The following is a 27049-nucleotide window of genomic DNA, read 5'->3' as shown; positions in this document are numbered from 1 at the left end:
ATGAAAATTCGCCAACAAATATACTGTAGCTACATTTCGTTTCATGAAATTATAACTCTATATATTATACAATCTATATTTCCCATATCATTATTATATCATAATTTGTAAATGCATACCCTGTTTAGTTGTAAAACATTCAGTTTAAGTCAATTTTATTACATATATATATATATATATATATATATATATATATACATAAACAATGTATTATAAAAGTTCAGTTTTACTAATCATTAGAAAATACATATCAAGTGCTGTTTTATTCAACAACTAGATAATCAAAAATGAGTGTGACAAAATAATCCTAACTCTAAATAGTGGAATAATTGCATCATAAACATAAACATAAAAAGACAGAACAATAATAGTCAATAATTCATAACAAAATTAACAAAACCATTCATTCACAACTAAATCAATCACTACAATCAAAAAGTTCCAATATTCTCTTATCTCTAATGACAACAGTGGATGCCACCAGCTATACAATGCATAGGTATATATTTAATATTTATGTTATTTGTTTTTACTAAAAAAAACAATGTATTCAGGATAAAACTCAGAGTCTTCGAACTTTACATAAACAGTTTTTTTAGGTGAAACTGTGGTATCAAATCCTTTCTCTGGAAGTTCCATATCTTCATTACCAACTTGTGTTGCACTAATCAACACACTCACAACAAACACAACTTTAATTTTCTTGTTTTTACAGAATTGTTCAGCAAATTTGGGATCACCACTGAAGGATATACCAAAACCATATTTATGGCCTCTAGATTGACCACTTAGTCTCCAGTTAAAGTTATTTTTGACAATGGCATCCACTTTATCATTTGTAGTATAATGATACATTATATATTCTCCACAATTACCCTGCGAGATCTTCAGTTGTTTTTTTAGCTCATATTGTCGCTCTAAAAATTTGTTTGTTATCTTTAAAACATTAAGTATTTGGATATTAGAACCAATGGCTTCCTTTAAAGGCCTAACAACTTTGTTAAATTGCTTTGTTTGCGGAATCAGATCGATAGACCAATTCAATTTCTCTTCACGAGGGTGTCGCAGCCAATATGCTCTGTTTGGGGATTGATTCGCATAAGCCTTCACAAGCTCAGCTTTGGGGAAATAAAGATTGTCATAATTCTTGTTCTTCCTCCTTCTCCTATGTAACCTCAGTGTTTCAATCTGCTTTGTTATCACATCAACATCACTTATATAGTTATAGGGTTCCATCATAGTGATTGATAACTTGAATAAATGATGCTGAAATGAAATGAACCACAATATTAGCAGCAATGAATTTCCCGAAGAGCGAATATTTTATTGAATTGATGTCTAATTCTGGTTTGAGAATCCTAACGAATACTTCAGATAATGATCTAACTCCATGAATGGTAAATATCTTTCTTCTTGAACTCCAAAGCTGAGTTGATAAAATATAAATAATCATCAAAATTTGAGGTGGGGCATAAATCGAAGTCGAGCTTTCTTACCTTATCTGCAATAGATGTAGAACAATGCGTTGATAAAGAGTAAGTAATGATGATTATTGAATAACAAACCCAATGGAAAAGAACTAAGGAAGCTAAAAATTCAAAGAAATATGAAGGTATGTCCACTCCCCACACTACTGCATACCCTATCGGTGTTCTGCAGGTCAGGGGAAACCAAAGAGGAACTTTGGGGGAAACCCACAGAACACTGATATGGGGGAAACCCAGTGAACTAATATTGGGTTATTAGTTCACTGGGGAAACCCATAAGACATAGACCATATTAGTGAGGTTAGGCGGGAAATTTGAATCGCGATCCATCCGTGGATCTGGTCCCTGAATTCCCTATGCATTTCTTATGGGACTAAAAATGCCGCGTACTTCTCGCCTGTTTTTGGATATTTTAGCGAATTTCTTAAGATTTATTTCTGTTGGAATGTGTTCTATGATCCTTTCTTAACAAGTTGAAAACAAAATTTCGTAATAAAATGGTATATTTTTTTAATAATGGATCAATATAAAATTGGTCAGCAAGATCCATGGAAGTTTGTCGTAGCTTCATTTCGTTTCTAACCTCTGAAGCTGACATCATTCTAACGCGCAAGCGCAGCATGTCATTTTCTTTGTTACGGTTCATGATTGACGTATAGCAGAATTGATCTACGACATACGGATATATTCCGTATAATAATGTGTTCAATTTTGATTTTAGGACATATAAAAGTATTTTGTGATGTAAAATGTACTTGGAAACAACCTCTAATAATTGCGGCACCCAATTTTGCATGTCTTTATATTAACATTTACTTCTAGCTAGCGATATTCCATCTTAAAGTCGATTCCTATGTAAAAAAATTTGAATATGGATCTCCCGCCAATTGAGTGATTCTAACCTCACTAATATGGTCTATAAGACCTTAAGAAAGTACTCTATGATCTGTTAAATATAACAGATGCTCATGATCTGAGAACAGATCAGAGATAGAAGTCGTATTCGGGTTCGGCTTTCTGACAGTCCGAGAATTGTTCTAGGACTGCGCAAAACTCTTGCGCCCTAGTATTAAATCCTCTGCGCAGTTCTAGAACCATCCTCGGACCGTCCAAAAGCCGAACCCGAATACAGCTATAGATATCTATATCTCATCTCTGGAACAGATGGAAATAAAAGAACTACCTCCAAGCCAAGGACAAAGAGGAAGAGTTCCTCTGTGACAAATAGTAGTTGTCCTTCGACCAAAGCATTTTATAGCTCTTTGACCTAACTCTTTGGAGTTTGGCCAAAGCCAAAAATATTACCAAAGAGTAACAACTCTTTCGTTCTACGCAAAGATTATAGAGTTACCTAACTCTTTAAGTCTATAATCTTTGGTTCTAAAGCTTTCACCACGCTTTCACCATAGAGAAAGGGAAAGAGTCTCTCTTGTCTCTGGCTTTCACCCACAGCATTCTCTGCTCACTTGTGTTCTGTGCTCTGCCCACAGATTACAGAGAACTTTCACCAAAGGAGTCAAAGGACCAAAGAGGAATCTTTGCTTTCACCTTTGACCCAAAAATTCTCTAATCTTTGCTTTGACCAAAGAGGTTCCTCTTTGCTTTGACTTTGACTTTAAATTAGCAAATAGGCAAAGAGTTCCTCTTTGATATGATTAGTGTTCTGAGATATAAAGATACAAAGAGACTCCTTTGGACCCATACCATAGTCTTAATTGAGCTTTATTAAGTCTGATTGCTGTGACCGAAAATTTAATTTGATTTTAAAATCTTTGCTTTGCCCTCATCGGTTCGAATAAAGATGACGACAGTCCTTCACACAAAACGTTTAATAAATTCTTCCACAATAAACCATTTCAAGGAAGTTACAATTCCAGTACCCTGGGGAAAAATTTCAGGCAAATGGTGGGGTCCTACAAACGAGAAACCCATTTTATGCATTCATGGTTTTCGTGTGAGTATCACAGATTCAATATTCTAGAGTTCGAAATTAATCGATCATTTTATACATTTATTTTAGGACAATTGTGGTTCTTTCGATAAACTTATCCCTTTCCTAAGTCAAGATAGAGATATTAGTTTTTTAGCTATAGACCTGCCTGGACATGGGTTTTCTTCTCCATTTCCTAAAGGAATGATATATAATTTTATGAATTATATAATACTAGTCCAACAAATTTATGAATACTTCAGTTTCTCAAAATTATCTTTATTAGGACACTCTTTAGGGTCCATGATTTCATTCATTTCCACAATATTGTATCCCGAAAAAGTTGACTTTCTTATGTGCATTGATGCACTTCACCCATTACAATCTACAGTGTCAAAAGAGACAGTCAGAAATAGCATTGATAATTACATGAAGTACAATAAATTCACCAAAGAACCACCTTCTTACACATGGGAGGAAATTTTAGACAAAATGAATATTGCCTATAAACATTCCTTAGGAAAAGATTCTACTTTATGTTTACTTGAAAGAAATATTGCAGTATCAAAAGAATTTCATGGGAAATACTACTTCAATAGTGATCCTATGTTGAAAGTAAGAACTATGTTTAATTGGACTCAAGAACAAATGATTAAAGATGCTGCTACTATAGCCAATCCAATTTTTATTTGTGAAGCCAAACAAAATTATGCAAGAAAATATAGAAAAAATTTCTATGAAATTGTGAATATTGTGCAAAAACATAATAAAGATTGTGAATTCCATACAATTAGTGGAACACATCATTTACATTTGAATGAGCCAGAAAAAATTGGTATTCTTCTGAAAAAATTTCTAAATAAACATAATAAAAGTGAAACTTACAACTTGAAAGATTTTTCCATATTTTCTTCACCTGTGCCTAGTATTTTATCTGCCCAAGTTGTGAAACACAAATTATAACACATAAAGAAATTCCGATATGTATAGGTGAATTTTTTTTGTTGCAAAAACCAACCCCAAAAGAGGAAGTCAGAAACTTTGCTTTTTTAGTACTATATATTTAGTTTTTCTCTGACAGTAAAGAGTAGTCTATATATATATATGTAGTTCTGTAATGATTTAAGAGTTCTCTTTCCAACAGTGAAAGTCTTGTGAAAATCGGTGTAGCCAATTTAGGGATTCCCCACCCGGATAGACAAAAAGACAAAAATTTTAAATAGTGGATCAGGTTGAGATAACCTGCCAGTAACCCAGAAAAGCCAGATATACGAAAATTAGGTATACACTCCACTTTTATTTATTAGTGTAGATTCACAATACAAATGAATATTTAGGTAGGTATTTCTATAAATATGTGTTGTGACTCCAGACCTCAAATATGTTATATGTTTAATGGGTGAATTGATTTTGAATCATTTAGTCCAATCAAATCTTTTGAGGCAATTTTCGGCTCAAAATTCGAAAAAACTCCTTTCATTTTGGCATAAACGCTCTCGTTGCTAAGACAAAGCGCAAAAATGCAAAAAATACAGTTATAATTAATAAATTGTAAAATTTAAATGAGCAGTGTGCTAAAATTCTGAAGACTACATCTCATCGACCCATTTTTTTCTCAATTACTCTGAGGACAATTCAAATCAACAATTCTTATAGCTTAAGTTTCCTGATGTCTTTCCTGGAAAAATACTGAATTGAGGTATGAGATTTTACTCTTTGGAATAAGTCTACGCGTAACAAACCAAATTTGCAATTATAATCACCTTTATCTATTTGATGCGGCTATTGTATTTTTAATCCATTAACCTTGGATAACTAGAAATTTTCTTTCAAACGACATATTTCATTATGAGTAGGTAATAAAAAAAAATCATAACAGACTACTCAGCATAAAAAAATATGTCTAGTTTATGGGCTCCACAAAATTACCAAACATCCTGATTAATCTTTGAAATTATTCTCCAATTTAACTTTTGTCAAAAAGCCTTTATATCAATTCGTTTTACCATAGTATTTCCTGCATTGTTAGCTGTGCCGTGCTTTTAACTATACACTTCTAGTCTATGTATTCATCGTAAAGATGTTATCGGTGTTACGTAATGTATCGGTTAATCAGCGGAATATACATTACATCTCAAGAAAACCTTTCAAAGAGGTTAGCATACCCGTTCCTTGGGGGAAAATAGCAGGAAAATGGTGGGGTTCCACGAAAATAAAACCAATCATTTGCTTACATGGAGTACAGGTTTGTATTCTATATATTCGATTATATATCGATATTCGTTTGTTATTTATTTTTATTCTTTTTTTGTAGGATAACTGTGGAAGTTTTGAACCACTAGTTGTTTTTTTGAACAAAAAAGAAAACTTCAGTTTTCTTGCCATAGATTTTCCAGGCCATGGTTACTCTTCAAGATTTCCTGGGGGATTATTTTACCATTTTTTTACCTATCCGATGGTTGTAAAGAGAATATGTGATTATTTCAAATGGCAGAATGTTTCACTTATGGGGCATTCCCTTGGAGCTATTACTTCATTTACCTTTACTATTTTGTATCCTGAGAAAGTAAAATTCCTTATTTGCATCGATGCTCTACATCCTTTCACTACAACAGTGAATGCAGAAACTTTGAGGAAAAGCATCGATCTGTTGATGAAGTATGATGATATGAAATCTTCTGAGAATATGTCTGCTGCTTATAGTTTGCAAGAAGCCATTGAAAAAATGTATAATGGTTATGAAAATGCCATCAAGCTTGAACGAATACCAATTTTGTTAGAAAGGAATCTTTCCCCATCGAAAAATTTTCCAGGCAAGTATTATTTTAGCAGAGATCCCAAATTGAAGATGAAAGTTATGTGTGATTGGCCGCAAGAACAAGTAATCAAAGATTCTTCTCTAATTACCCAGCCAATTTTTGTTTGTAAAGCCCGACATAATATGTACTATGGTCCAAAAGAACATTTCTATAGTGTTATGGATGTGCTCAAGAAAAATAGCAAAGATTGTGATTTCCACTATGTTGATGGCACCCACTATGTACATTTGAATGATCCAGAAGATGTAGGTGCATATATTCAAAAATTTTTGGAGAAACATTACAAAGCGGAACAGAGCAACCTGGATGAAAACTCTTCTGTTTTTTGTGATTCTCATCCTGGTCTCCTGGAAATGATTTCCAAACAATAATAGATACCTTCCATTGAAACCATCTATTGTTTGAGCATGATTTTCGTTTTCTTTTCAATCATATTATTGTACCTTTACAGAACCTGGATCTTTATATGTACTGTTTCTTATTGTTATGTACGTTCTGTGATAATTCAGGGAAAATTAATTCAAACCTTGTGTTGAATTACGATTAATAAAGTAAATTATTGACTTTCCTATTTTTTTCCAAAAAAAGTGGTGAGTGGTAGGTAGTGTAGTAATGATCCACCTTTACAACAACGAAGAATTCAGCTGGAATTAATGTGTATCAGATTAGGTACCTAATTATTAGTAATAAGTGAGGAACCGACCTTTGTTATTATATACTTATGAAATAAATAAATGCAAGATCTTTTTATTTTTTTTTCATTGAGGTTATGTCTTAAGAATCGAAGTATAATATTCTTCCCAAAGATTATAATCTTTGATTTTTCCAACATCCTCAAAAACTTGGGAAGAACGGGAATTTGAGATTTATGGATAGAAGTGGATCAATGAAAATGAAAGAGAAACCTCTTTCACATTCTGTCGTTCATTTCAAAAAGTTACCCATCAGTCCCATCACCATGGTCACAAAGAATAACAATAGTCAACATCAAAAATTTCATTATTTAAGAACTATAAAAAAGCAATGGCTGAAATTCTTGCCAGATATGGAATTTATTTTGATGAAGTGGATAAAATATGTATATTGGAACCAGAGATATTCAAGCAAACAAATGACCTTAAAGAAGAATGCAAGATATATACAGAAAGTAAGAATCATAAGTACCATTTTTTATTTGCATCCCTATGGGTATATATCTTGATGAAACCAAAATGAAATAGAGTTGTTCAAGGTCTTTAATTTTTTTTCATTATTTGGGTTGGTTTATGCCTCCGGTAACTTATACCCTCTAATCCTCAATTCTGAAAGTAATCTTGGAATATTCAGATTTTTTGTCATAAAGCTGCAATAATAAGAGGGGGGGGCATCATAAACTAGCCTTAATATCTGAAATTTTTATATTTTTCAAGTGGCCAAAAACTGTTTAAGAGATTAGAGAATAAGTTACGGACAAGCATAAACCAACCTTTATCCTTTGGTATCAATTGGCTGCTATTTTAGGCAATTTGTGGCGTGTTGATATATAAAAGCATGATTATTTGTCTTATTCTTCTTATAATAATCATAAAAAAATAATTCCTTATGATAAATAATCAACGAAATTTATTGAACCGAATGGCCATTCCGTTGAGGAATTGTAGTTGCTGACCATTGTTTTGGTCTTATAAGACTTCTTCATAGCAACAGAGTATGGAGTGAAAGGATTTGCGCTGCCATCTTCTCTCTTAAAGTTATGGTAGTGATTGAAGTGAATAATATTGGACCTTGCCAGGTCTATTGGCATCAAATAAAGGGTCCATCACTTCATTCCATTTTCGTCAAGGTTAGAGTTGTATTGCTCTGACAATGTCAATTCAGACTGAAACCGTTGTTGGCAATCTTTCTTAGCAGAATGGTTTCTCTGTTGATACTCTGAGTCATAGGGTGGTTGGCTAGTTTGATTTATTTATTATTCCCCACTAGAAATAGAGGAATTTCAAAAAATTGGGAAGAAATTCACAACGATCATTGAAGAGTTAGCAAATAAAGTTGAAAATGAAAAAATCAATGCTATAGGAGCAAGAAACATACTTCAAGGAATGGAAAAGCAAAAAGAAAACCATCAACAACAACTCCATGTAAGAACTTCAATTCGAATTATTTCAATTCCAAGAACTTGAACTTGCAGGCCTTGATAGTGGAGAAATCTATGGAATTGGAGAGATTAAAAATACAACTTAACTCCCTTCAGAAAACCGAGATGGAACAACAGGACCTAATAAATCAAATGACTCAATATTAAAAATTATAATTTATTACATGTATTTTAACAGAAACGTTATTGTTCAGAAGACGAAAATATAAACATGTAACTGGGAAGAAATAAATAAAAACAGTCGAGACATAAAATGGAAACCTACCACAAACTAGTTACTATTAGTGATAATGATTTTCAACACCATAGTTTTTTCAATAACTGAAGGCACCTGCAGTACTATGGTGTAAAAAATTTCCAAAAAATTAACACAATGCCAATTAAAATGTATAAAAAAATGGATTTAGTTTTGATAATAAAAAAACTTCAAAATTATTTTCTTGCTCTACACCAACTTTCCTTTACCGAAGTTTGGATAATATGAGAGATACTTATTCAATTATTTCGAGTAGCAAAAATTTTCATGTAACTATCAAAAAGTATCTCTTATACAATTATAAATTTCATCGAGAAGTTGAGTGATTTTATGTTCACAAGAAATATTAAAGTATGAGTTTTTACGCTAAACTGTGGGTTCAACACTGTTGTCAGTCTTCACCCTCTTGACAGATTCAGTTTCTTGACATTCTGGTGAAGCCGATCGTTTACGGTTGTTTCTAAATTGTACTATGATTGCTGTCATGTTGTCACATCCTGTACCATCTCCCATTGTGTTAGGAGCCAAGCAATGATCAAACAACTAGAATAAAATAAGAAAAACAATAGTATAGCAAAAAACAATTTGTTTTGATAAATAAAAGTTGAGAATATGTTGTCAAATATAATGACAACATATGATCAAAAGCTTTTTATTTCCTGTGTTTCTGAGATAGTGATCCAAGCTCCAGGGGAACAAGATTCCCAAAAATATTCAATGAAAATATGGAACTTTTGGCCAGAATTAATCCCAACATTGATTCAACAGAATCAAAAAATGTTTCTCGAAATCATCTAGTAATAAGGAACAAAAATGAGGACGAAACTAATGCTTGTGTCAAAAATTTATGCAATTGTTTATTAATGATTCACCTCAAAATCTGATCAACAATAATTCAAAAACTTTTTTTTTTTTTTTTCGAGCTAATGAGCATTATAAAATAATCAAGTTATTCAGATTTTTTCATTGAGTACCGGCCACATCAATTCAATACAAGTTGTAATTTTCTGCAAAGAACCACTTAACTCACCTCTTCAATAATGCTAGATAGCTTCTGCCTATTTTCTTTAATTTTTGGTCTTATAAAATCCACCACTTCCTGACTGGACATAAAATTCCAAATACCATCACAAGCTAAAATTATAAATTCATCATCTTCCTCAATATCAAGATTTTTTATGTCTGGAAGGGCTGTTATCATTTGTTCTTCAGGACCCAACTCGGCGTTTTGTTTATAAGCATGATCTCCAATAGCTCTGGAAAGGTTTAAACCATTATTCACTCTTCCATCCATAGTGACACGTCCGCCAGCCTTGTATATCCTCTCCCTTTCTGGTTCATCTTCAGGTTTGTGATCAAAGCTCATTTCAATCGCCTTACCTATAAAACAATCATAATAATAATAATATATGTACTTGTTGGTTTTTGCATTCCAATCAACTATACATGTTGCTATATTAGCCTTTATGCATGCTGATTTACACCCTACAATACCATCTTTCTGAAGGAGATAACTAAACTGACGTTACAGTAGGGCATTCTCTCAAATTGTTTCATTACTGCAAAAGCAGATACTTTTTAACAAAATCTATTTCACAATTACCGTTTCGGCAAACAACACATCTAGAATCTCCCGCATTTGCTACCCATAATTTCTTTTCTTTCAAGATAGCTACAACAGCTGTGCACCCACTATCAGAACCAGGTTCATCTTTCATATTTCTCGTGAATTCTAACATCTCCTCATCATCTAAACAATCTTCTTCATCATTTGAGCTATCTTCAGAATCTTCTTCTTCCTCTTCTAATTGAGAATTTTCCTCATCTTCTGAACTGTTTTCTGAAATAAAATATTTGAAGAATTCACTAAAACTGAAGAGGCTAGTAAGGAACTGTTTCCTAGGAGCACAATGAACAACTTCAGATCTGTTTCCGAGATATTTTATTGGTAACATTAAATACTGATATATTTAAGTTTTAAATTATACTGTCAAAGTTGGGTTTTAGAGTTTCAGAAGAAGGCAATAAGTTAATTTTATCAAATGCCAAACAGTGTGTTCCTATCCACATTTCAATTTAGAACAAAAAGGTGGATTGGATTTTCTGAAACTTTTCTATATTTAAATTGTACCATTCTTCAGATATTTTGAAATCAAGTTGCATTAGAGCAAATTACATATGAAATTTTATGGCGTAGCTCATTATTTCTATGCACCTCTACTGGATATTTACCTTGACCACCATCAAACGTTGTATCATCTTCATCTTCTGTCTCTTCTTCATCATCATTATCAAAAACAAGTAACTTTTTATAGAGTGAATTAGGAGACAGCTTGATTCTAGGGCTAGACCTAACTTGAACTGGTGTGATTCTCTTCATTTTAGCTTTACCCTTTCCTAAAAAAATTAAGATATTTTCATTTTAAATTATCGTCATCTGAAAACATTTTACTTGAACAAGAATTCAGTTACCTTTCGGAGTTGTTTCCCCATTCTCTTGTATATCAGAGGATTCGCTTTTATCATTTAATATTTCGCCGTTTTTAGTTGCTTCTTCTTCCGATTGTGTACCATTAGATTCAGTATTTTGAGGAGTAGTTATTTCGATTTTTGGAATTTTACTGTCATCCTCAGCAGGTTTATCTTCAGACTTGGCTTCATCACCTAGAATATATAAAAATCAAATTTTGGATAAAAAAATTCTACTGAAAGTTGATTTCAATACTTATCATAGTCAAGTTAAAGATCGAACATTTTCCTACAGAAAGTTGTTAAGAAATTTTTTTTAAAAAGCCTTACCTGATAATTTTATTCATATGAAATTGCAATTTAAGTATGTACTTGAAATGCAAAAAGAAATACTATACCTAAAATTTCTGTGTGATTTTCTGCACTATTAATTTCATCTGTAGAATGTGAAGGTCCTGCTTCTTCTGAACTTGGTGATTCATCGGGTTTCATAGATGAAGTACCCTCACCCCCATCATTTATTTTTTTACCTTTCAAGCAGGGACTTTTTGGAGGCTTTTCATTTTTTTTTAAAGACTTAACAACTGGATTCAATGCATTAGAAGTATATTTTTCAATTACTTGTTCTATTGGCATTGTAGCTTCCTCATAGAGATGTGCAACATCTTCTTCATCATCCTCATCTTCCACATCTTCTTCAGTTTCTGCAATTGCTTTAAGTTCTTTTATAACATCTGCAGTGGTTATTGTTTGGTCAAAGCTCAAGAAGCCTTCAATAAGTGCTTTTTCAATATTTCCTTCTTTGTATGCTTCAGTTTTTTTGATATGATCAGGTAGTTTTTGAGAACAATACTGGGCCACTTCGTGGCCCCCATGGCCGTCATAAACAGCGAAAAATGAACAGTTAGTATCAAAGTCTAGCAGACAATTATGAGCGTCCTGGAATAGTTTGTATGAGTACATTATTGTATAGGGCAATAAGTTTTCAAGTAAGCATAATATTTTGTTACCTCTTGGCTTACGCGCCAACCTTGCATGGAACTCGCACCACAATTCAATCTATCATTGTATTCGTCCAGGGATTCTTTATCAACCTTAGGTTCCGAAGCATAAGAACCCATTTTTAAACTCTATCAACAGCTTTTATTTTTTTTCACTAAACAAAATCTTTGTACAACAGAAAATATTGAAATTACCGGTAGAATTAAGAGCCCACGACCATGCTAATCATAGAATTAAAAAACTTATCGAAGCTATCGAACACCTCTATGCTTCTATGGATGCAGTAAAATTCAAAATACTCCAAGAAGATTTCATGAAGAATTTTCAGTTTTTACAATTGAAGATAAACCAGGAATTCATTTCAATGTGATATTCATGACCCAATATCAAATTGTGACACAAAACACCAACAGGGTTCCTCTTTACAACAGGTTTCCGAGTAGGTCCATGGGCACATGATCTTAGATCTTATGTTCTGTGGGGCACATAACCAAAGATAATTTCTTTGACAAATTCATTAAATTGTAGTTCACGTCAAAACAAATTCAGTTGATTTGATCTTGATAATTAATCATTTTAATTGTTTACATTAATGATATTATTTATTTCATTTGTGAATTAATAGAGTGAAATTTTCAATAATTTCACTCCAGTGTGTATTTATGAACACCAATATTGGTAAGTTATCAGAAGTGCTAAGTAATAGCTCCAATCTTTACTGTTTTAGTTACAAACAAGAGAATGTCTGGAAAAACAGTCATTAAAGGCAATCCCTCAGAATATGTGAAACTGAATGTTGGTGGAACCCTGTACTATACTACAATAGGGACACTGACTAAACATGATACTATGTTACGGGCTATGTTCAGTGGGAGGATGGAAGTCTTAGCCGATTCAGACGGTAAACAAATCCTCATTAATATATGCATTAAAAGTATGGTGAACACGTAACCACTTTCTTGAAAAAATATTTTAGGGTGGATTCTGGTGGATCGATCTGGAAAACATTTTGGATCAATATTGAATTATTTGAGAGATGGAAATGTCACATTACCCGAATCTAGTAAAGAAATTGCTGAATTGCTTGCAGAGGCTAAGTACTACTGTATTTCTGAACTAGTAGATTGTTGCTCTCAAGCATTAGCAAAAAAAGAAAAGGGAGAACATGAACCCATTTGTAAAGTACCTTTAATTACTTCCCATAAAGAAGAAGAAATGCTCATTAGTTCTACCACAAAACCAGCAATTAAATTATTGATCAATAGACATAATAATAAATATTCTTATACCACTACATCTGATGATAATCTTTTGAAAAATATAGAACTGTTTGATAAGTTATCTCTCTGGTACAGTGAACGGGTTCTATTTTTAAAAGATGTTATAAGTAAAAGTGAAATTTGTTGTTGGGTATTTTATGGGCATGGTAAGAAAGTTTCTGAAGTTTGTTGCACATCTATTGTCTATGCTACAGATAAAAAGCACACAAAAGTTGAGTGTCCTGAAGCTCGTATTCTAGAAGAGACTCTTAATATATTACTTTATGAAAACAGAAATGCACCTGATGCAGAATTGATTCAAGTTACATCTACTAGGGGAGCATTATCTGGAATGTCTTCATATACAAGCGATGAAGAAGATGAGAGGTCAGGTCTAGATCGACTACGCTCATCTAAATCTAATAATCCTAATTAAATATTGTGTGATGAACTGAAAATGAATATAGTATCTTATTCAATTTTTTCCTATAATTTTAAGAAATCTAATTGGATATCCAAAAGTATAAAACTATTTTAATTGAAATTTTTGCTAGTTTCCATCTGCTTCCAATCTATTCTCTTTTGAGAAGCAATTTTTGAGTAGTATTATTCATAATGTATTTTTATTGCTAACTTTGAAGGACAAATAAAAATAACGGACTTGTGAAAATCTTTAGTATTATTGAAAAAATGCATAAAAAGCTGTTATTTTTTTATTGAAGTTAAGGAACGTATGTATAATGTTAACATATTTATCGAGTACTGTTATATATAAAGTATTCCATTTTTTTGAATGTGTATTTGATATGTGAATATATGGTTTCATTTTGAGAGTGCTTCAATTCATTGGATGTTGAAAAAATAAATGGTTCTGGCAATAATACAGGCATGCAATAAAAAATGAGCTGGAACATAATCAGTTTGACAAAACTGGCTCTCTGAAGCAAGCATTAATTGATATTGAATTTCTTTTATATTAATTTAATTCTATTTTGAAGAACCACTTAGTTATTCCGTTCTCAAAATTGTATACTTGATTATTGTTTTGGAAAACCCATCAAATGGGCATACCCCATAATCATCTAATGAGGATAGTTGTTGGGGTCGGTTGGCTAGGATTCAACCTTTCAGAACCAAGTTCTATTATTCTTAAGCCTTAAGGTAAGCGTCCACATTTCCGCATCGTACGCAACGAACGGATCGCATTAAAATAATCAAGCGATGCATCCGGGCAGTATTCAGTGGACGCACTTATATGAGTTCCTATTCAAAGCATTCTAAAATACTTTCGATGCGATCCGTGCGTTGCGTACGATGCGGAACTGTGGACACATACCTTTAATCAGGCGTATTAAGAAAATCATTGGGTGTCGAGAGATTCCAGAAAAATTTAAGTATGATTTTATGTCATTAGGGCAATACGGTACCAATGAAAAATCAGGATTATGATATAATAATATGAACAATGCACCCTGTGTACAGGGTGGCCTGAAAAAAACGATAGGACTCATTATGAGGCATTCGAACTTTGATCTGATGGATCAGTTTGAATACCTTGACTCCATTATAAAAAAGGCAGAGACAGCTCCTCTGAAATAAAGGGCAGACTCCCAATTGGTGCTGTCACATCTAATTTGCGGTAAATTATGGAAAGACAGGAAAATAATGGAGTACCCGTTAACACGAGTGTGTATTATTTAATACATATAATGAAGTTTTTTATTGAAATTGAAAAAAAAAAACCACCTCACGCTACATTTTCTTCAGTTTGTAAATGGCTTGATCCAAGGCGCATAATTAAGAGCTAGTTTCCCAGTTATGAGAACTTTCTAAAATCGTCAAAATCTAAGTTTTTGCTGATAACTCAAAAACGAAGAATCGTAGGAGGCTACGATTTTCATCATCCTTTGTTTCTCTGAAAAAGAGCTAGGAAATGTGTCATCCGTTTTCTTCTAGCTCTTAGTTCTAGAGATCCCCTCAGTAGACGACGAATTTTGCCCACCCTGTATATTACAAAACAATTTCAAAATATACCACCAATTGACCTGAATGATTCTGCCTCGAAAAAAGACTCATTTTTACTGCTTAAGCATAATCGAGATCTGCACCACCGGTAGGTAGGTAATGTTGTATGAAAAGAAATAAACGGAGTTTTAGGTTTTATTCCTTTCAACTCATGAAACAGCGTTTTTACAAAATTCTAAAGCTGTCCAAAACTAAAATTATAAAGGCTTCCGCCAAAAAAACTGTACCTTCATAATTATATAGATACTTACAACTAAACGAGACATTAAAATATACAGTAGTATTCCATATATATATTTAACAGTATGAAGATCAAAACTAAAGTAATTCAATATTTATGCTCCAATAAAATTTCCAAAGATGAGAAAGAATTTCCGCTTTATAGGCAAGAATAAATATAAGTTTTATTATGAAAGTAACAAATTGTTGGAGAAGACACATTGAATAAACAACTAGTTTTGTTCACATATTATGCAAATCATAATCTGCCAGAGTTCTTTAGTTTAATATTAGTAATACACACACTGATTTGACATAAATATTAGATAACAATATATTGTAAACAGTCGAGATTTTTTTTCAAACCAACCAATTTGGGTTTGATGTTGCTCGACTAATTTTGTCAAATAAGAGGAATCCTCATGCAACTTCTAATTGGAATAAGTTACATATCACTCAGTTCCAAATCCCTATAAAAAATTACACGAAAAACTAGAAAATACAAAAACATTGGAATCTTTATCAAGGGACCCAATCATAAGAATCTTATCCTATTATGAAACTCAGAGACGTCAGAACATTTGTACAAAAATTTCCATGAATCTGTGATGAATTCCAATAATAATGTGACAGATATAGTATAACTAGAAATATTTTTACAATCGTAGTACACATCAATTTCGATGAAGAATTAAACTTTTCATTGCCATATTCTAATGAAAACATAGTCATCAAAAATTAATCTCCCAGGAAATGAAACGAGTCATTCAAAAATTGCACTTTTTAAACACTATCTGAAGCGATTTAGACGAAATACTTGTATAATCTTAGAAATCAAATCGATTAATATGAATAATTGAACACAAATAGCTAATCCTTAAAGATGACAGATAAATATAACGATATTTCGACCTAATACAAACCCGATTTTTAGGCGAAATATTCATAAAATCCTCCTAATGAAAGTTTCCTCTAAGTTATTTCAATTGCTTCCAGCTAAAACGTGGAAAATCTTAATTTTTCATCACATATATTGGGGTATATACAAGGACATCCAGATTTTATATGCAGTTTGAAGCCGACATATCTAGTTTATATGATCCATTTCACGAAATGGCCAAAGAGAGATGATAACCTCAGTTTACAAGGAGTGTATTGCAACACATGCATATTTCGAAAAAGTATACATATTTGTTATTTGTCTAAATGCATAACTTGCTTCAGTCTTGGGAATTTCCTGAGAAAACATTCAACTTTTTTTTTAATCTAAAAAAGACGGTTTCCATTCCGAAAAAAATCGATTTATTCGAAGCAAGTGTAGCATTTGAATAACAAGAAGACAAAACTTTGATAAAGTCATTTTCCACAACATCTATTAAGATCAATGCTTGATGAATATGTAGACAATGTAAACAAAATATATTTAAAGAAATCGTTTTGCTACAAACATTTAGATATTAATACTTTATTAATCTTGTTAAAACAAAATTGAAAGCATTTTGTACAGATGGATATTGAAAAAAAAAAATTAACGTTTTACTGAAATTTAATGCTATACTGGAGCACATCATGTTATCGGAACAATTAATAGGCTATGTGAAAAGACATGAAATTGACGTTATAGTACTCAGTTATTCTCCGAAATGTTCATTAATATTTTACAACTTATTCCTAAACTATTATATTAAATAATACAGCCATATTTGCAATCACACTACGAATCAATCAGGCATTCTCTCACACAATCTTTTTGAGGCTGAAGTCTATTTTGTAAGCGACCTAACCTCAACTGAATCACATGGGTCCTTTCAAGGCTGTCCTTGATTTTGACTATTTTTTTTTGTAATTTCATCCTTTTTGTCATTTATTGTGATTTATTCTTCTTATATATCGCCGTCATTAGAAGCATCTAAAAAGGTCTTATCAGGTTATGTGAGCAAATTGAAACAAATAATGATTGAATTGTGAAAATTCAAAAGCTCAAAATGATATTAATTTTGACCTTGTAATATTTTGCACTATTGAGATATTTGTGAAAGAGAAATATCAATTTATTTGATATAATGGTGGGATTATTATTAAAATCCTATTCAAAAAATTGGACCTACATGTTTTAAAATTTAGTGAATTTATTCAGTATGACAATTTGATATATCAAAATGCATACATTTTTTAGGATTGCAATGATTCTCCTGAAAATTAAGGACGATAATATATAGGTTTGAAAAAAGACCCATGTATTACAAAATATTTTTTGCATTTTTCAATTTTATTTCTACTTTATATTATATTACAATATCCGTAAATATGACCGTTAGACAAAGTAAATAATAATTCGTGTTTTTACTTAATGTTTAATGTTGTTGATTTTCTTTTTGCCGAGACGGTGTGTTAATGGTTGCCTAGAACGAAACAAAATCATTAATACATAACAAAACCGTTTTTCAACAATAAGAAAAAGAAAAACATGCAATGAAATGTTAGTTTTCATTAATGATCCATCTGCTGCTATAATGCATTTCGAAATTTTAATTCAACGTAATTATTGATGAAATATGTTGCAAGTTATGAATCAACACATGTATTGGATAATCACTTATCTAATAGAATAATAGATGAAACATCGCATATCGTTTTTACGGCCGATGAACTAATGCTTAGAATTAAAAATGTCTTTTGAAAACACGGATGGAGGAGTGACAATAAAATAAATCGACACGTCTGTTAACTCCTTTGCAAACTTCTTTTTATTCAAGCCATCAAATAAAATCATACAAGAAATTCTGTAAACTATCTCTATTTACAATACCAAATAAAACTATCCAATAAATTTCACATCCACATTCCAAATAAATATACTTTATTCTGGGTGAATTTTGAATGAGTAATATTGAATCGAAAACATTTTCCAACAAATTGACAATTTTTTTATCAATTTATACTGACAATAGACAATGAAAACTAACATTAATGATGGATTAAAGGCTCGGGTTAGTTCTTATTGGTCCACTCATGAAAAATGTGGGAGCATCGGTAATGCGCTCTTTAACCTGGAATTAGTTTTAATGAATATATAGGATTAGGTTATTTGGCCTTGAAAGAATTGATACATCAATTCAAAAAACTCATGAATTACACATCAGAAACAGAGGTTCTACAGAAAAATAACTAAAATGGATAGGAAATCTGAAATTCTCATATCAGAAAACATGCACGATTTCAAAGAATGCTTCTGATGTGAAATACATGCAAACAAATTGTATGGGGGAAGTATTTTGATGCGTAACTTTTTCAGAGGAAAAAGTAAATCTGCTATATACTATGGAGTTTAAATGATTTTGAACTGTTGTTTGGAATATATTGACTGAGATATGCAATTATTTTTCCAGAATACTCATAATATATAGCACACTCACAAGAGAACATGTGTAGAATAGAAATACTGAAGCTTTACTCACATCAAAAAGTTTTTGTTCTTAGTAAATTCAATTTTTTTTTATTGAAGGGGGAAGTTATAAATAGTGCACTCTGTTGAAGAAGTTCACATGAAGCAAGGGTACTTTTGGAATTCATGATTATTCGGAACGAAATAAAATGATAAATGTGTAATTATACTGAACAAAACGAATTGAAGCAACAAAAATAGTTAGTTTCAGTGAATCAAACAATATACAGGATGGATGGCTTGGTAATATGTATTTTTAACAAGACACCACCAATCATTCGCTAATTCAAAGTACTGATAATGTCACTGAATCCAACTTAATATTACAGTAGAATTGCTACAGTGATGAATTACAACTGAAGCTAAGAAAATCAAGTTGAAAAAAAAAATTTCGAACAAAATCAATCATTACTTTCCTTAAACAACCACTATATAGTTGGAGGAAAGAACTGATGCCTTTGTAGTGAACACATTCAGTAAAATTTCATCTCGAACAGGGATACAGGGTGTTGGAATCAAAGTGTCCATTAGAAGTTTCTAGAAAACCGAATGAACCGAATATTTGTGGATCATAATTAATGGCCAAGGGATCTATTGAACTAAAATATTCTTAGATGTGAGGTCCATCATATTCTTTGGAGATCAATCAAAATATTCTCCTCGGTGGTAACTCCGGTAACACCGGAAATGGAGCAGAACTTTGTTATTTCAAAAGGGACACTATACAGGTTGTTTTCAAAGGTCAGGTTTTTTCGACAGAAGGTAGAAGTCATCAAAATAAGCCATTTCACCAAAAAATATCTATATAAAATATTCAGGATGGCTGAGTTACAACCCCTGGAATTTCGACAAAATTTCAAGTGCGGGAATGTGAAAGGTGACTACGGCATCGGAAAGACGAAACAAAACATAAACATATGGCTGGACAATGAATGGTTCAGTGCTTCAGAGTCTATCTGATTAGTTGCATCAGGTCAGTTGAAAAAATTGTTGTATCGTGCGATTTAGGGTGAATAAACTGTAGAAAATTGAGACAGTTTATTGAAAATGCTTATGTCGATAAAGTGCTATTATCGTCATCCGATTTTTACGGTTATTGGAGGGTTCGAACAATAAGAAGATTGTGATGACCATCATGAAAAAAATTATGAATAATTTAGACGAATTTTACTGGTGAGATTTTGAACTAATGTTCTATTTTTTTATACTTGGCTCAAAGTATTTTTCTGTCAGATGGTATCCGAATGAGCCATTTCTAAAAATCGTTCAATTTACTGAATAATGAGAAAAATTCGGCAATCATTCCCACGTAAAAATCGAACGGGTCAGTATCCTGAATAAAACCATGGTTGAATCAGTCATTACGAGATTAGTTTTTTCCCATTGACTTGCGTTAATTCAGATAATAAATGATCCAGGGTCATATTAGGATCTATTTCAGTAATAATTTTCAATTTCATTTTAACTTTCTCATTTTGAAAGGCTTTATTATTATGACCAGTTCTACTTTCTGTTAAAAAAAAACCTCGCCTTTGAAGGTATATTTCATCATATTTTTGGATTTTCCATAAAATTTCAACTATGGTTAACTTCAACCTCTCCATACTTAAACCCCAAGGTTCTTAAGAATTTGTCAAAAAATAAGTCTTGAATGAATTGTTATAACTTCCTACTGAGAGAAGCTACAGAGTTAGAAATTCTAACATCCTCGGAGAATAGTTTCTAGATTCTACTTGTTCTTTGAGTTTGTCAGAATGTTTCTTAGGGAGGTTCAAAATTGACTCTAATTAAGAGTGGTAGTTAAACACGAAGAAGTAATTTTTTCAAATACACCCTATATTTTAAGAGTCCCTTCACGCCGCGCGCCTCGGCCATCTTAGGAGATTAAAAGGGTTTGGAATCTTGAGGTAAATATGATGTGATATAGCCGAGATTAACATCATCGTGAAGAGAAGAAAATAACCTAGATGTGTGTTATGTTAGATTCTAGATTACATATTTCTATTCCAGAAATCGATCGTTGAAAAGGGTTTACAATTGGACTAGAATTTCGAGTAAATACGATGGAATATAGTAGAGACTGATGACATCATCATAAAGGGAAGGAAATAGCCATTGAAACTAATAGTACTTCAAAACAAATTCAACATTGATTATCCGAAGAATTGGGTCATTTGGTATTGAAGATCTTCCATTATAAAGAAAATTTCGAATAGCCTTTTTGAATTATATCGATAGGATAAATAGTTTCAGAGAAAAATCGTTTAGAAAATATTAGGGAAAAAGCTTTCGGGTTTCCTGATACTTCTAGTGGACACTTTCTGTGAAGCACCCTGTATGCAATATTGGACACATGATAGTGAGTGCAATATTAAATGAGAACCAAATCTAGAACTTCGCATCAACTCTCGTCAAGTTCTGTTTGCCAATAAAGTTTCGTCATAAAATGTGTTCCAAAACATATATCTCGATAAGCACCAAACTGTGCACATTACTCTCAGTTATTTCCACCCCACCCGCAATCCTGAATACTCGATAATGAGGATGAAGAAACCAAAAATCATATATAAAGTAACTGAATTTCAGACAGGGTAGAAGAGATTATCAAAAAATTCACTATCTTAAAGCATAAAGATTTTCAGAAATGATCAGTGTCCTGTACCTTTCGAATTTATCTGCTTGTTCTTTTCATCTTGTTCTTTTTTGTCACGGTTCACTGAAAAGGAGGGGTTAAAAATGAGTGTACTGCCAGAGGGATTTATTAACGGGTCAAATATAGGCTCTCCCAAGAATTCAAGACGTGATAGTCACTAATATTAGTGTAAGAAATACTTTTGGAGAAAATTGTTTTCACTAATTTTATCGTGCCATGTTGACAAATCAAAAAACCTTATACCATCATTCCGAGATTTAATAGATCCTTTATTTTTTGGGAAGTAAACCAATTTATATAAAGAAAATAAGTAGAATTGAAAGGTCCAGTGACAAATTAATAATATTAGTAAATAACTATAATGAGGGAGAGAAATTTGTCGATCAAAAGCCATAAAAAATTAAAAAATGCCATAATCCAACATTAAAGTAATCTGTAAAAACTTATTTTTCAAGATTGTAGTAAATTTCCTTTTTAATATTTATACAACTTTTCTCAAACCTCAGAAATCTAACAGGGAAAGTCAATAATTTTTATTTTTCATAGCCTGGTATTATTTATAATGATTTCAATCAGTTCTGAATATGGCGTGAAATCCTCAATTTTAGTACAAGCCAGAGAGAACTACACTCTGCACTGAGTATTTCCCACATTTTTTCATAAATTATTCTCATACCGAATGGCTTTGTTTAAGGATGCTGTTTTTAACAGTAACGCAAATAATTGAATTAATAAAAAGATAACTTTTTATTATCTTACTGAAAAATTAATAGTGAAATAAAAAATAGAACACAAAATCTTGAGTAGTTCGTCTGGAAATTTTATTCGCCGTTTTTCCTTGGTTTCATTTATTTATTTGTCTCTAATTTGATTGTTTTCCATCGAATAAATTATACTGATATACTTGTTCTTCTTAGAACTTTTCAATCTGGTTCAATAAATAATCAAATCCTAGACTTTTCAACTTACACCTGAAGTTAACTTCTTTAGATCACATACCTGGGGGCTGTGCAACTGCAGTTGATGTTTGGGGTTGCGCTGAGGAACCCACTGCGTTAGGGTTGGTTGTCTTTTGTTTGAGCAACGTCCAATCGAAGGTATAATCATACTGGTGATTGAGGGTACGGAACAATATGCGGAATAACTGTCTTAGATAAATATAATCGGGTGCTTCTTCAAATCGCAGGCCGCGACAATAGTTCAGGTACATCGAAAACTCGGCAGGAAAACCCTGTAATATAAAGGATTAATTAAAAAAATTAAAAAAAAAAAAACAGAAGCAGAAATTCAGCATAACCAACAAAGCGAAAAATGGTTTCGAAGTTTCATGCAAAATTTGACTACCATCTGGAGAAAATATTTGCCGAGGGTTGCAGAGTTCATGTTAGTGGAATTTTTCCTTAATTTTACTCTACCATAAAATTTTGCACAAGTCTTTATATCGGTGCTTCACAAATATCAACAGAGCTTCGTTTCAATTGGATCGTTTTTTGAATATTGTGAAAGAATAGAACATGCCTATAACTTCGAAACCATCCACTTGATTTTTTTTTCATTAACAAGTTCGGACTTTCAACTTTTCGATTTCCTAGAGGTTCAAACATATTTTCATCAATGACTTTGACAACGTTTCGGATCCAAGTTAGCAAATTTAAGACATTTCTGTGAAATGATAACACTCTCATTCCAAGGCACAATCAGAAATGCATCAAAGTAAAATCAGAAGGGATATGATAGAGAATGTTCAACTTTTTGAAATACAGAGAGGGCACAGTGACCAAAATGTTGAATAATGAAGTAAACACACTTATTTATAACTTTGCTAACAATTTTCTACGAAACACGTATAAAAATACGACCTAAGGTTCAAACAAGGTAGGCCTCTAATGAGAAAAAAAAATGAAACCACACCAATAATCATTATGGGACGTTAATTATTCTAGCCGATGACGGTCACCGAAATCAAACTAGACATTCGTTACCTTATTTGGCATGCCAGTATTCGCCAATTCGAAACGAAACTCGCTTGACGGAAAACACATGATAAAATTGTCGGTTCTTTACGTTTTTAATGAGTTTGAAATTCAATGCGAGTGCAACAATCATTCAGAAAATTCAATCGAATTCTACAATAATATCGAAGGCTTCTCCAAATGGTCAAGCAGAATCTTGCGTTTTTTTTTTTAAATAATATGACAATCATAGTTGTAAACCAGGATTTCAGGGACGGCTCGTGACGGTATAAGGTAGCGAGGCTTATCAGGAAGAAAAATAATGACTTTAGCCTTGCGGCTTTCACACTCCTCTCCAGAGGAACATTTACTTATCCCAGATATCAAAAGGATTAAGTTCTGTTGGAGCCCTTTCCAGGTTTTCGGGCTGGTGGTGGAGGTCGAGTTAGGGCCGCTCCTCGGCTTCCTGCAGTGGGTTAGATTATTGATCCACCCGCACTTCCTGTCGAAGCAGACGGTGTTCCTCTGCATTCCCCATGTACTTGCGTACAGTTCTCGGCGTACCCAGCAGTACCGCCTTCAGAATGGCTATGAATATTTTCGTCCAACTGAAGTTTCCTCAAATTCTCTGGTAGTTTCTTCGGTATTAGGCCTGTAGATGAAATGACAAAAGGGATGGTCTTAATCTCTTTCAACTTCCAATGTCTCCTGGTTTGTTCCTCGAGATCTGTGTTTTGAAAAATTTTCAGTGTGTTGGTTATTATTTGGAATCGCCTCGACGATGAATAGTGCTTTGTTCTCATCCCTATTCAACAATATGAGGTCAGGTGTATGGTGAGTTATTTTCCAGTCTGTAAGAACCGTGCGATCCCAGCAGAGCTTGTGATGATCATTTTCCAATACAGCATCCGGATGGTAATTGTAATAGGGAACATTTTTTGACTTCAAAAGTTGGTATTTTATTGCAAATTATTGGTGAAGAATCTTGGCAACAGCATCATGTCTATTCTTGTACTGCGTGCCTGCGAACTTCTGACATCCCCCGGTGATATGCTCGATAGTTTCATGTGTCGCACAGTCATAACGACAGCTGTCGTCCGCCACCGAGGTATCCTTGGCGATATTTTTCATGTAGTTCCTTGTTGGAATCACCTGATCTTGGATGGCGAGGATGAAGCCCTCTGTATCGGGAAACAACCTTCTGGAAGTCAACCAGTAGTTCGACGGAGATATGTCGACGTAATCATGGTTGACCTCGTCTGGTGCCTTCCATACAAAGGTTAGCCAATCAGTTTCTGGAATTTTTTCGAAGTCCTTCAATTTCCTGAGACATACGGTTGGAAAAATCAACAATTCCTCCACCCCAAGGTGTCGTGGCAGCTCTGTCCGTTCTATTGAGCTTTTGGGGGTGATGTTCATAGTGTTTTGTCAGCATCGTTCTTATTTTTCTCCGTAAAGCTGCTAAATCGGTGGTCGTCCAAGAGATTATACCAAATGAATACCTCTCAGCGCCGAGCAAGCGTAGGTGTTAATAGCTTTTATCAGATTCTTGCTGTTAAGACCAGTTCTCATTATCCTTCTCCATCTTCGGGTGATCACATTCCTAGTCATAATTCTTGGGTCTTAGTTCTAAGGGAAAGTTGTACATACTCTCCCCACAACTATCGACATCAAAATAAGCTTTGGAAAGTCCAAACGCAGCTTAATTACTGGTTACTAAAGATAACCGATGGTAATGCCCTTAGTTTCATCATAGAAATAAAATATATAAATATTAACTAGAAAATTATTTAGCTGAAAAAATACTCAGATTTGGAACTACTCGATAGGCACTCGTTGATACAAATTCACAAATTGTTCGATTAAACAACGAATATAAACAAACAGAACCAAATTCAAAAGATCTGCGGCCAGTGCATAGACTTATAAAAGTTCATGTAATTTGATTTTTTGGATCGAACATCATCGAACCGTTTTTTATCTTTACCCACCAGAAAAAGCCCCGGTGATGCGAAACACGAGTAGTGAAAATCACCTGATTTTTTTTTCGTTCAAGATTACACTAACGAATTACACATTTCAATAATTCATTAATGATTCCAAACCATAAGTTAATGTCGATTTTAGGCAAACCTCAAGAACTCGCATCATATAAGGTTGAAATTTTTAATATCGAGGTAATGCATAAAATCGATAATAACTTATGGTTTGAATTGTAGTATTCTCTTCGTTGAAACGAATATGAAAGATAATTTCCAACGAGAGGAAAAGCATTAAATAAACGAAGGTAATTTATAGCTCCTAATAGTATATTTCGTATATTACCGTTGCTCGAACTTATCGACTATAAATAAAATCTCATATTTATTCATGACGGCTGTTATTGAACTTCCTTCATAAACAATGGTACGTCATAATCGAACGCTGAAAATTGAACGCATTTTCTTGTTTGCGTTATCGATAAACGTACTCAAATTCAATATTTTCACACGACTTTATCTTCCTACGATGATAATGACGGGGGGGTTATTTTGGCGTTATGTACTTCGGATTGCTTGAAACCAGTTTTGACTAATGTACTGCAACCTGAAAAAGTCCACATCCTGCGAGGAATAATCGAGACTTGAGCGCCAATGAAACCATACAGAAATGAACAGGTTGTTCTACTGGTTTCGTACTGGAGCTGTCGATTTTTCTGGGTCATTGTCTTGCGAGATAATAGCCGCTGTAAGACGGTAGTTTTCCTTTTAATAGAGCGCGATCGATTTCCTCCGGAATCATTGGCGACACAGTCCCGTTACATATTCTCTTGATTGATCAAACGATCTGATTAGGAATTCAAATGTAGATTGCAGCGACATGCGACATGGAGATGACATTTCGAAGTAAACAGTTAATGCAGTCATTGTCAGTTTTAAAGGGGATTTTGAGATTTTCGTCAAATAAATCCTTTTTTCTCAGTTTATAGCTGTTTTTCTCAAATTTGAAGATTGGTTGTCGAAACCGGATTTAAGTGTGTTAAGTATTATCAATTTTAGGTCGATAAATGTCATGAAGTATTTGTATTTATGAAAAAAAATCCGGATATGTTCTGAATCGGCTGATAAAAGAGAGTAATATTTTTTGAATCCGAACTTCTTGGCTCTTTACACTATCATAATAGAACGAAATTGATTATATGGAGAGCCAGTAGAGCCACAAGTATGATATGTTCTCCATTATATAAAATGGCTAAAATTATAATATTGATGCTAAGAAAACTTGTCCAAGTTGAACTGGAATTAATCTTGTGTGAATGATATCGAAATTCATACGTATATCAATTTACTAGGTGGAAAGAGTCCTTTCTGGGGGAAACATATTTGCTTTTTGTGTAAATCCTGTCATTTTGAGGTTATA

The 27049-nt window shown here is 32.9% G+C and overlaps 6 protein-coding genes across 11 annotated transcripts in view; 3 read left to right on the top strand and 3 right to left on the bottom strand.

The window, feature by feature from the left end:
* Nucleotides 1–208: 208 nt before the first annotated feature.
* On the bottom strand, nt 209–5299 carry LOC123314426. Of its 2 annotated transcripts, none has more exons than XM_044899716.1 (2): nt 5181–5299; nt 209–1266 (listed from the first exon to the last, which is right to left on the bottom strand). In XM_044899716.1, the coding sequence occupies exon 2, from the start codon at nt 1237–1239 to the stop codon at nt 520–522; it is 720 nt and encodes a 239-aa protein (XP_044755651.1). In that variant the 5' UTR covers nt 1240–1266; nt 5181–5299; the 3' UTR covers nt 209–519. The 2 variants fall into 2 exon arrangements, with proteins under 2 accessions (XP_044755651.1, XP_044755650.1); XM_044899715.1 differs by lacking the exon at nt 5181–5299 and adding an exon at nt 1497–1762.
* LOC123314424 (intraflagellar transport protein 20 homolog) lies at nt 3089–8630 on the top strand. Of its 2 annotated transcripts, XM_044899713.1 has the most exons (4): nt 3089–3441; nt 7245–7383; nt 8199–8353; nt 8404–8630. In XM_044899713.1, exons 1-4 carry the CDS (start codon nt 3289–3291, stop codon nt 8515–8517), a joined length of 561 nt encoding a protein of 186 aa, XP_044755648.1. In that variant the 5' UTR covers nt 3089–3288; the 3' UTR covers nt 8518–8630. The 2 variants fall into 2 exon arrangements, with proteins under 2 accessions (XP_044755648.1, XP_044755647.1); XM_044899712.1 differs by lacking the exons at nt 7245–7383; nt 8199–8353; nt 8404–8630 and adding an exon at nt 3508–4404.
* LOC123314423 (probable serine hydrolase) lies at nt 5490–6986 on the top strand. The gene is made up of 2 exons (XM_044899711.1): nt 5490–5662; nt 5732–6986. The coding sequence occupies exons 1-2, from the start codon at nt 5498–5500 to the stop codon at nt 6605–6607; spliced, it is 1041 nt and encodes a 346-aa protein (XP_044755646.1). The 5' UTR covers nt 5490–5497; the 3' UTR covers nt 6608–6986.
* LOC123314422 (probable protein phosphatase 2C 21) lies at nt 8514–12339 on the bottom strand. Its single transcript, XM_044899710.1, has 7 exons — nt 12106–12339; nt 11494–12034; nt 11099–11290; nt 10859–11023; nt 10230–10466; nt 9657–10006; nt 8514–9169 (listed from the first exon to the last, which is right to left on the bottom strand). Exons 1-7 carry the CDS (start codon nt 12214–12216, stop codon nt 8993–8995), a joined length of 1773 nt encoding a protein of 590 aa, XP_044755645.1. The 5' UTR covers nt 12217–12339; the 3' UTR covers nt 8514–8992.
* Nucleotides 12340–12591: 252 nt separating this feature from the next.
* LOC123314425 (BTB/POZ domain-containing adapter for CUL3-mediated RhoA degradation protein 3) lies at nt 12592–14187 on the top strand. Its single transcript, XM_044899714.1, has 3 exons — nt 12592–12775; nt 12825–12998; nt 13074–14187. The coding sequence occupies exons 1-3, from the start codon at nt 12760–12762 to the stop codon at nt 13790–13792; spliced, it is 909 nt and encodes a 302-aa protein (XP_044755649.1). The 5' UTR covers nt 12592–12759; the 3' UTR covers nt 13793–14187.
* Nucleotides 14188–15502: 1315 nt separating this feature from the next.
* LOC123313350 (casein kinase I) overlaps nt 15503–27049 on the bottom strand; it is a 47901-nt gene continuing 36354 nt past the window's right edge. The window contains exons 6-8 of one of the 4 annotated variants that reach the window (XM_044898207.1): nt 22698–22929; nt 21708–21761; nt 15503–18002 (exon numbers count right to left, since the gene is read on the bottom strand). In XM_044898207.1, the coding sequence (XP_044754142.1) occupies nt 17992–18002; nt 21708–21761; nt 22698–22929 (297 nt within the window). In that variant the 3' untranslated portion in view covers nt 15503–17991. Of the gene's footprint in view, nt 18003–18329; nt 18651–21707; nt 21762–22697; nt 22930–27049 lie in introns of those variants that run through there. The other 3 variants (XM_044898208.1, XM_044898209.1, XM_044898210.1) reach the window with 3 other exon arrangements.

The sequence above is a fragment of the Coccinella septempunctata genome, chromosome 5, assembly GCF_907165205.1.
Source record: "Coccinella septempunctata chromosome 5, icCocSept1.1, whole genome shotgun sequence".
NCBI classification, from domain to species: Eukaryota; Metazoa; Arthropoda; class Insecta; order Coleoptera; family Coccinellidae; genus Coccinella; species Coccinella septempunctata.
Note: the sequence above shows the minus strand (reverse complement) of the source record. Positions and strands in the feature narration are given on the sequence as shown.

Bases quoted from the DNA above. Each gene is read 5' to 3' on its own strand.
- LOC123314426 (XM_044899716.1), bottom strand. From the start codon at position 1,239: ATGATGGAACCCTATAACTATATAAGTGATGTTGATGTGATAACAAAG.
- LOC123314424 (XM_044899712.1), top strand. From the start codon at position 3,289: ATGACGACAGTCCTTCACACAAAACGTTTAATAAATTCTTCCACAATA. The intron at 3,442-3,507 runs GTGAGTATCACA...CATTTATTTTAG, and splicing joins TATGCATTCATGGTTTTCGT to GACAATTGTGGTTCTTTCGA.
- LOC123314423 (XM_044899711.1), top strand. From the start codon at position 5,498: ATGTTATCGGTGTTACGTAATGTATCGGTTAATCAGCGGAATATACAT. The intron at 5,663-5,731 runs GTTTGTATTCTA...CTTTTTTTGTAG, and splicing joins TTTGCTTACATGGAGTACAG to GATAACTGTGGAAGTTTTGA.
- LOC123314422 (XM_044899710.1), bottom strand. From the start codon at position 12,216: ATGGGTTCTTATGCTTCGGAACCTAAGGTTGATAAAGAATCCCTGGAC. The intron at 12,035-12,105 runs GTAACAAAATAT...AAACTATTCCAG, and splicing joins GTTGGCGCGTAAGCCAAGAG to GACGCTCATAATTGTCTGCT. The intron at 10,007-10,229 runs GTAATTGTGAAA...ATTGTTTTATAG, and splicing joins ATGTGTTGTTTGCCGAAACG to GTAAGGCGATTGAAATGAGC.
- LOC123314425 (XM_044899714.1), top strand. The intron at 12,999-13,073 runs GTAAACAAATCC...AAAATATTTTAG, and splicing joins AGTCTTAGCCGATTCAGACG to GGTGGATTCTGGTGGATCGA.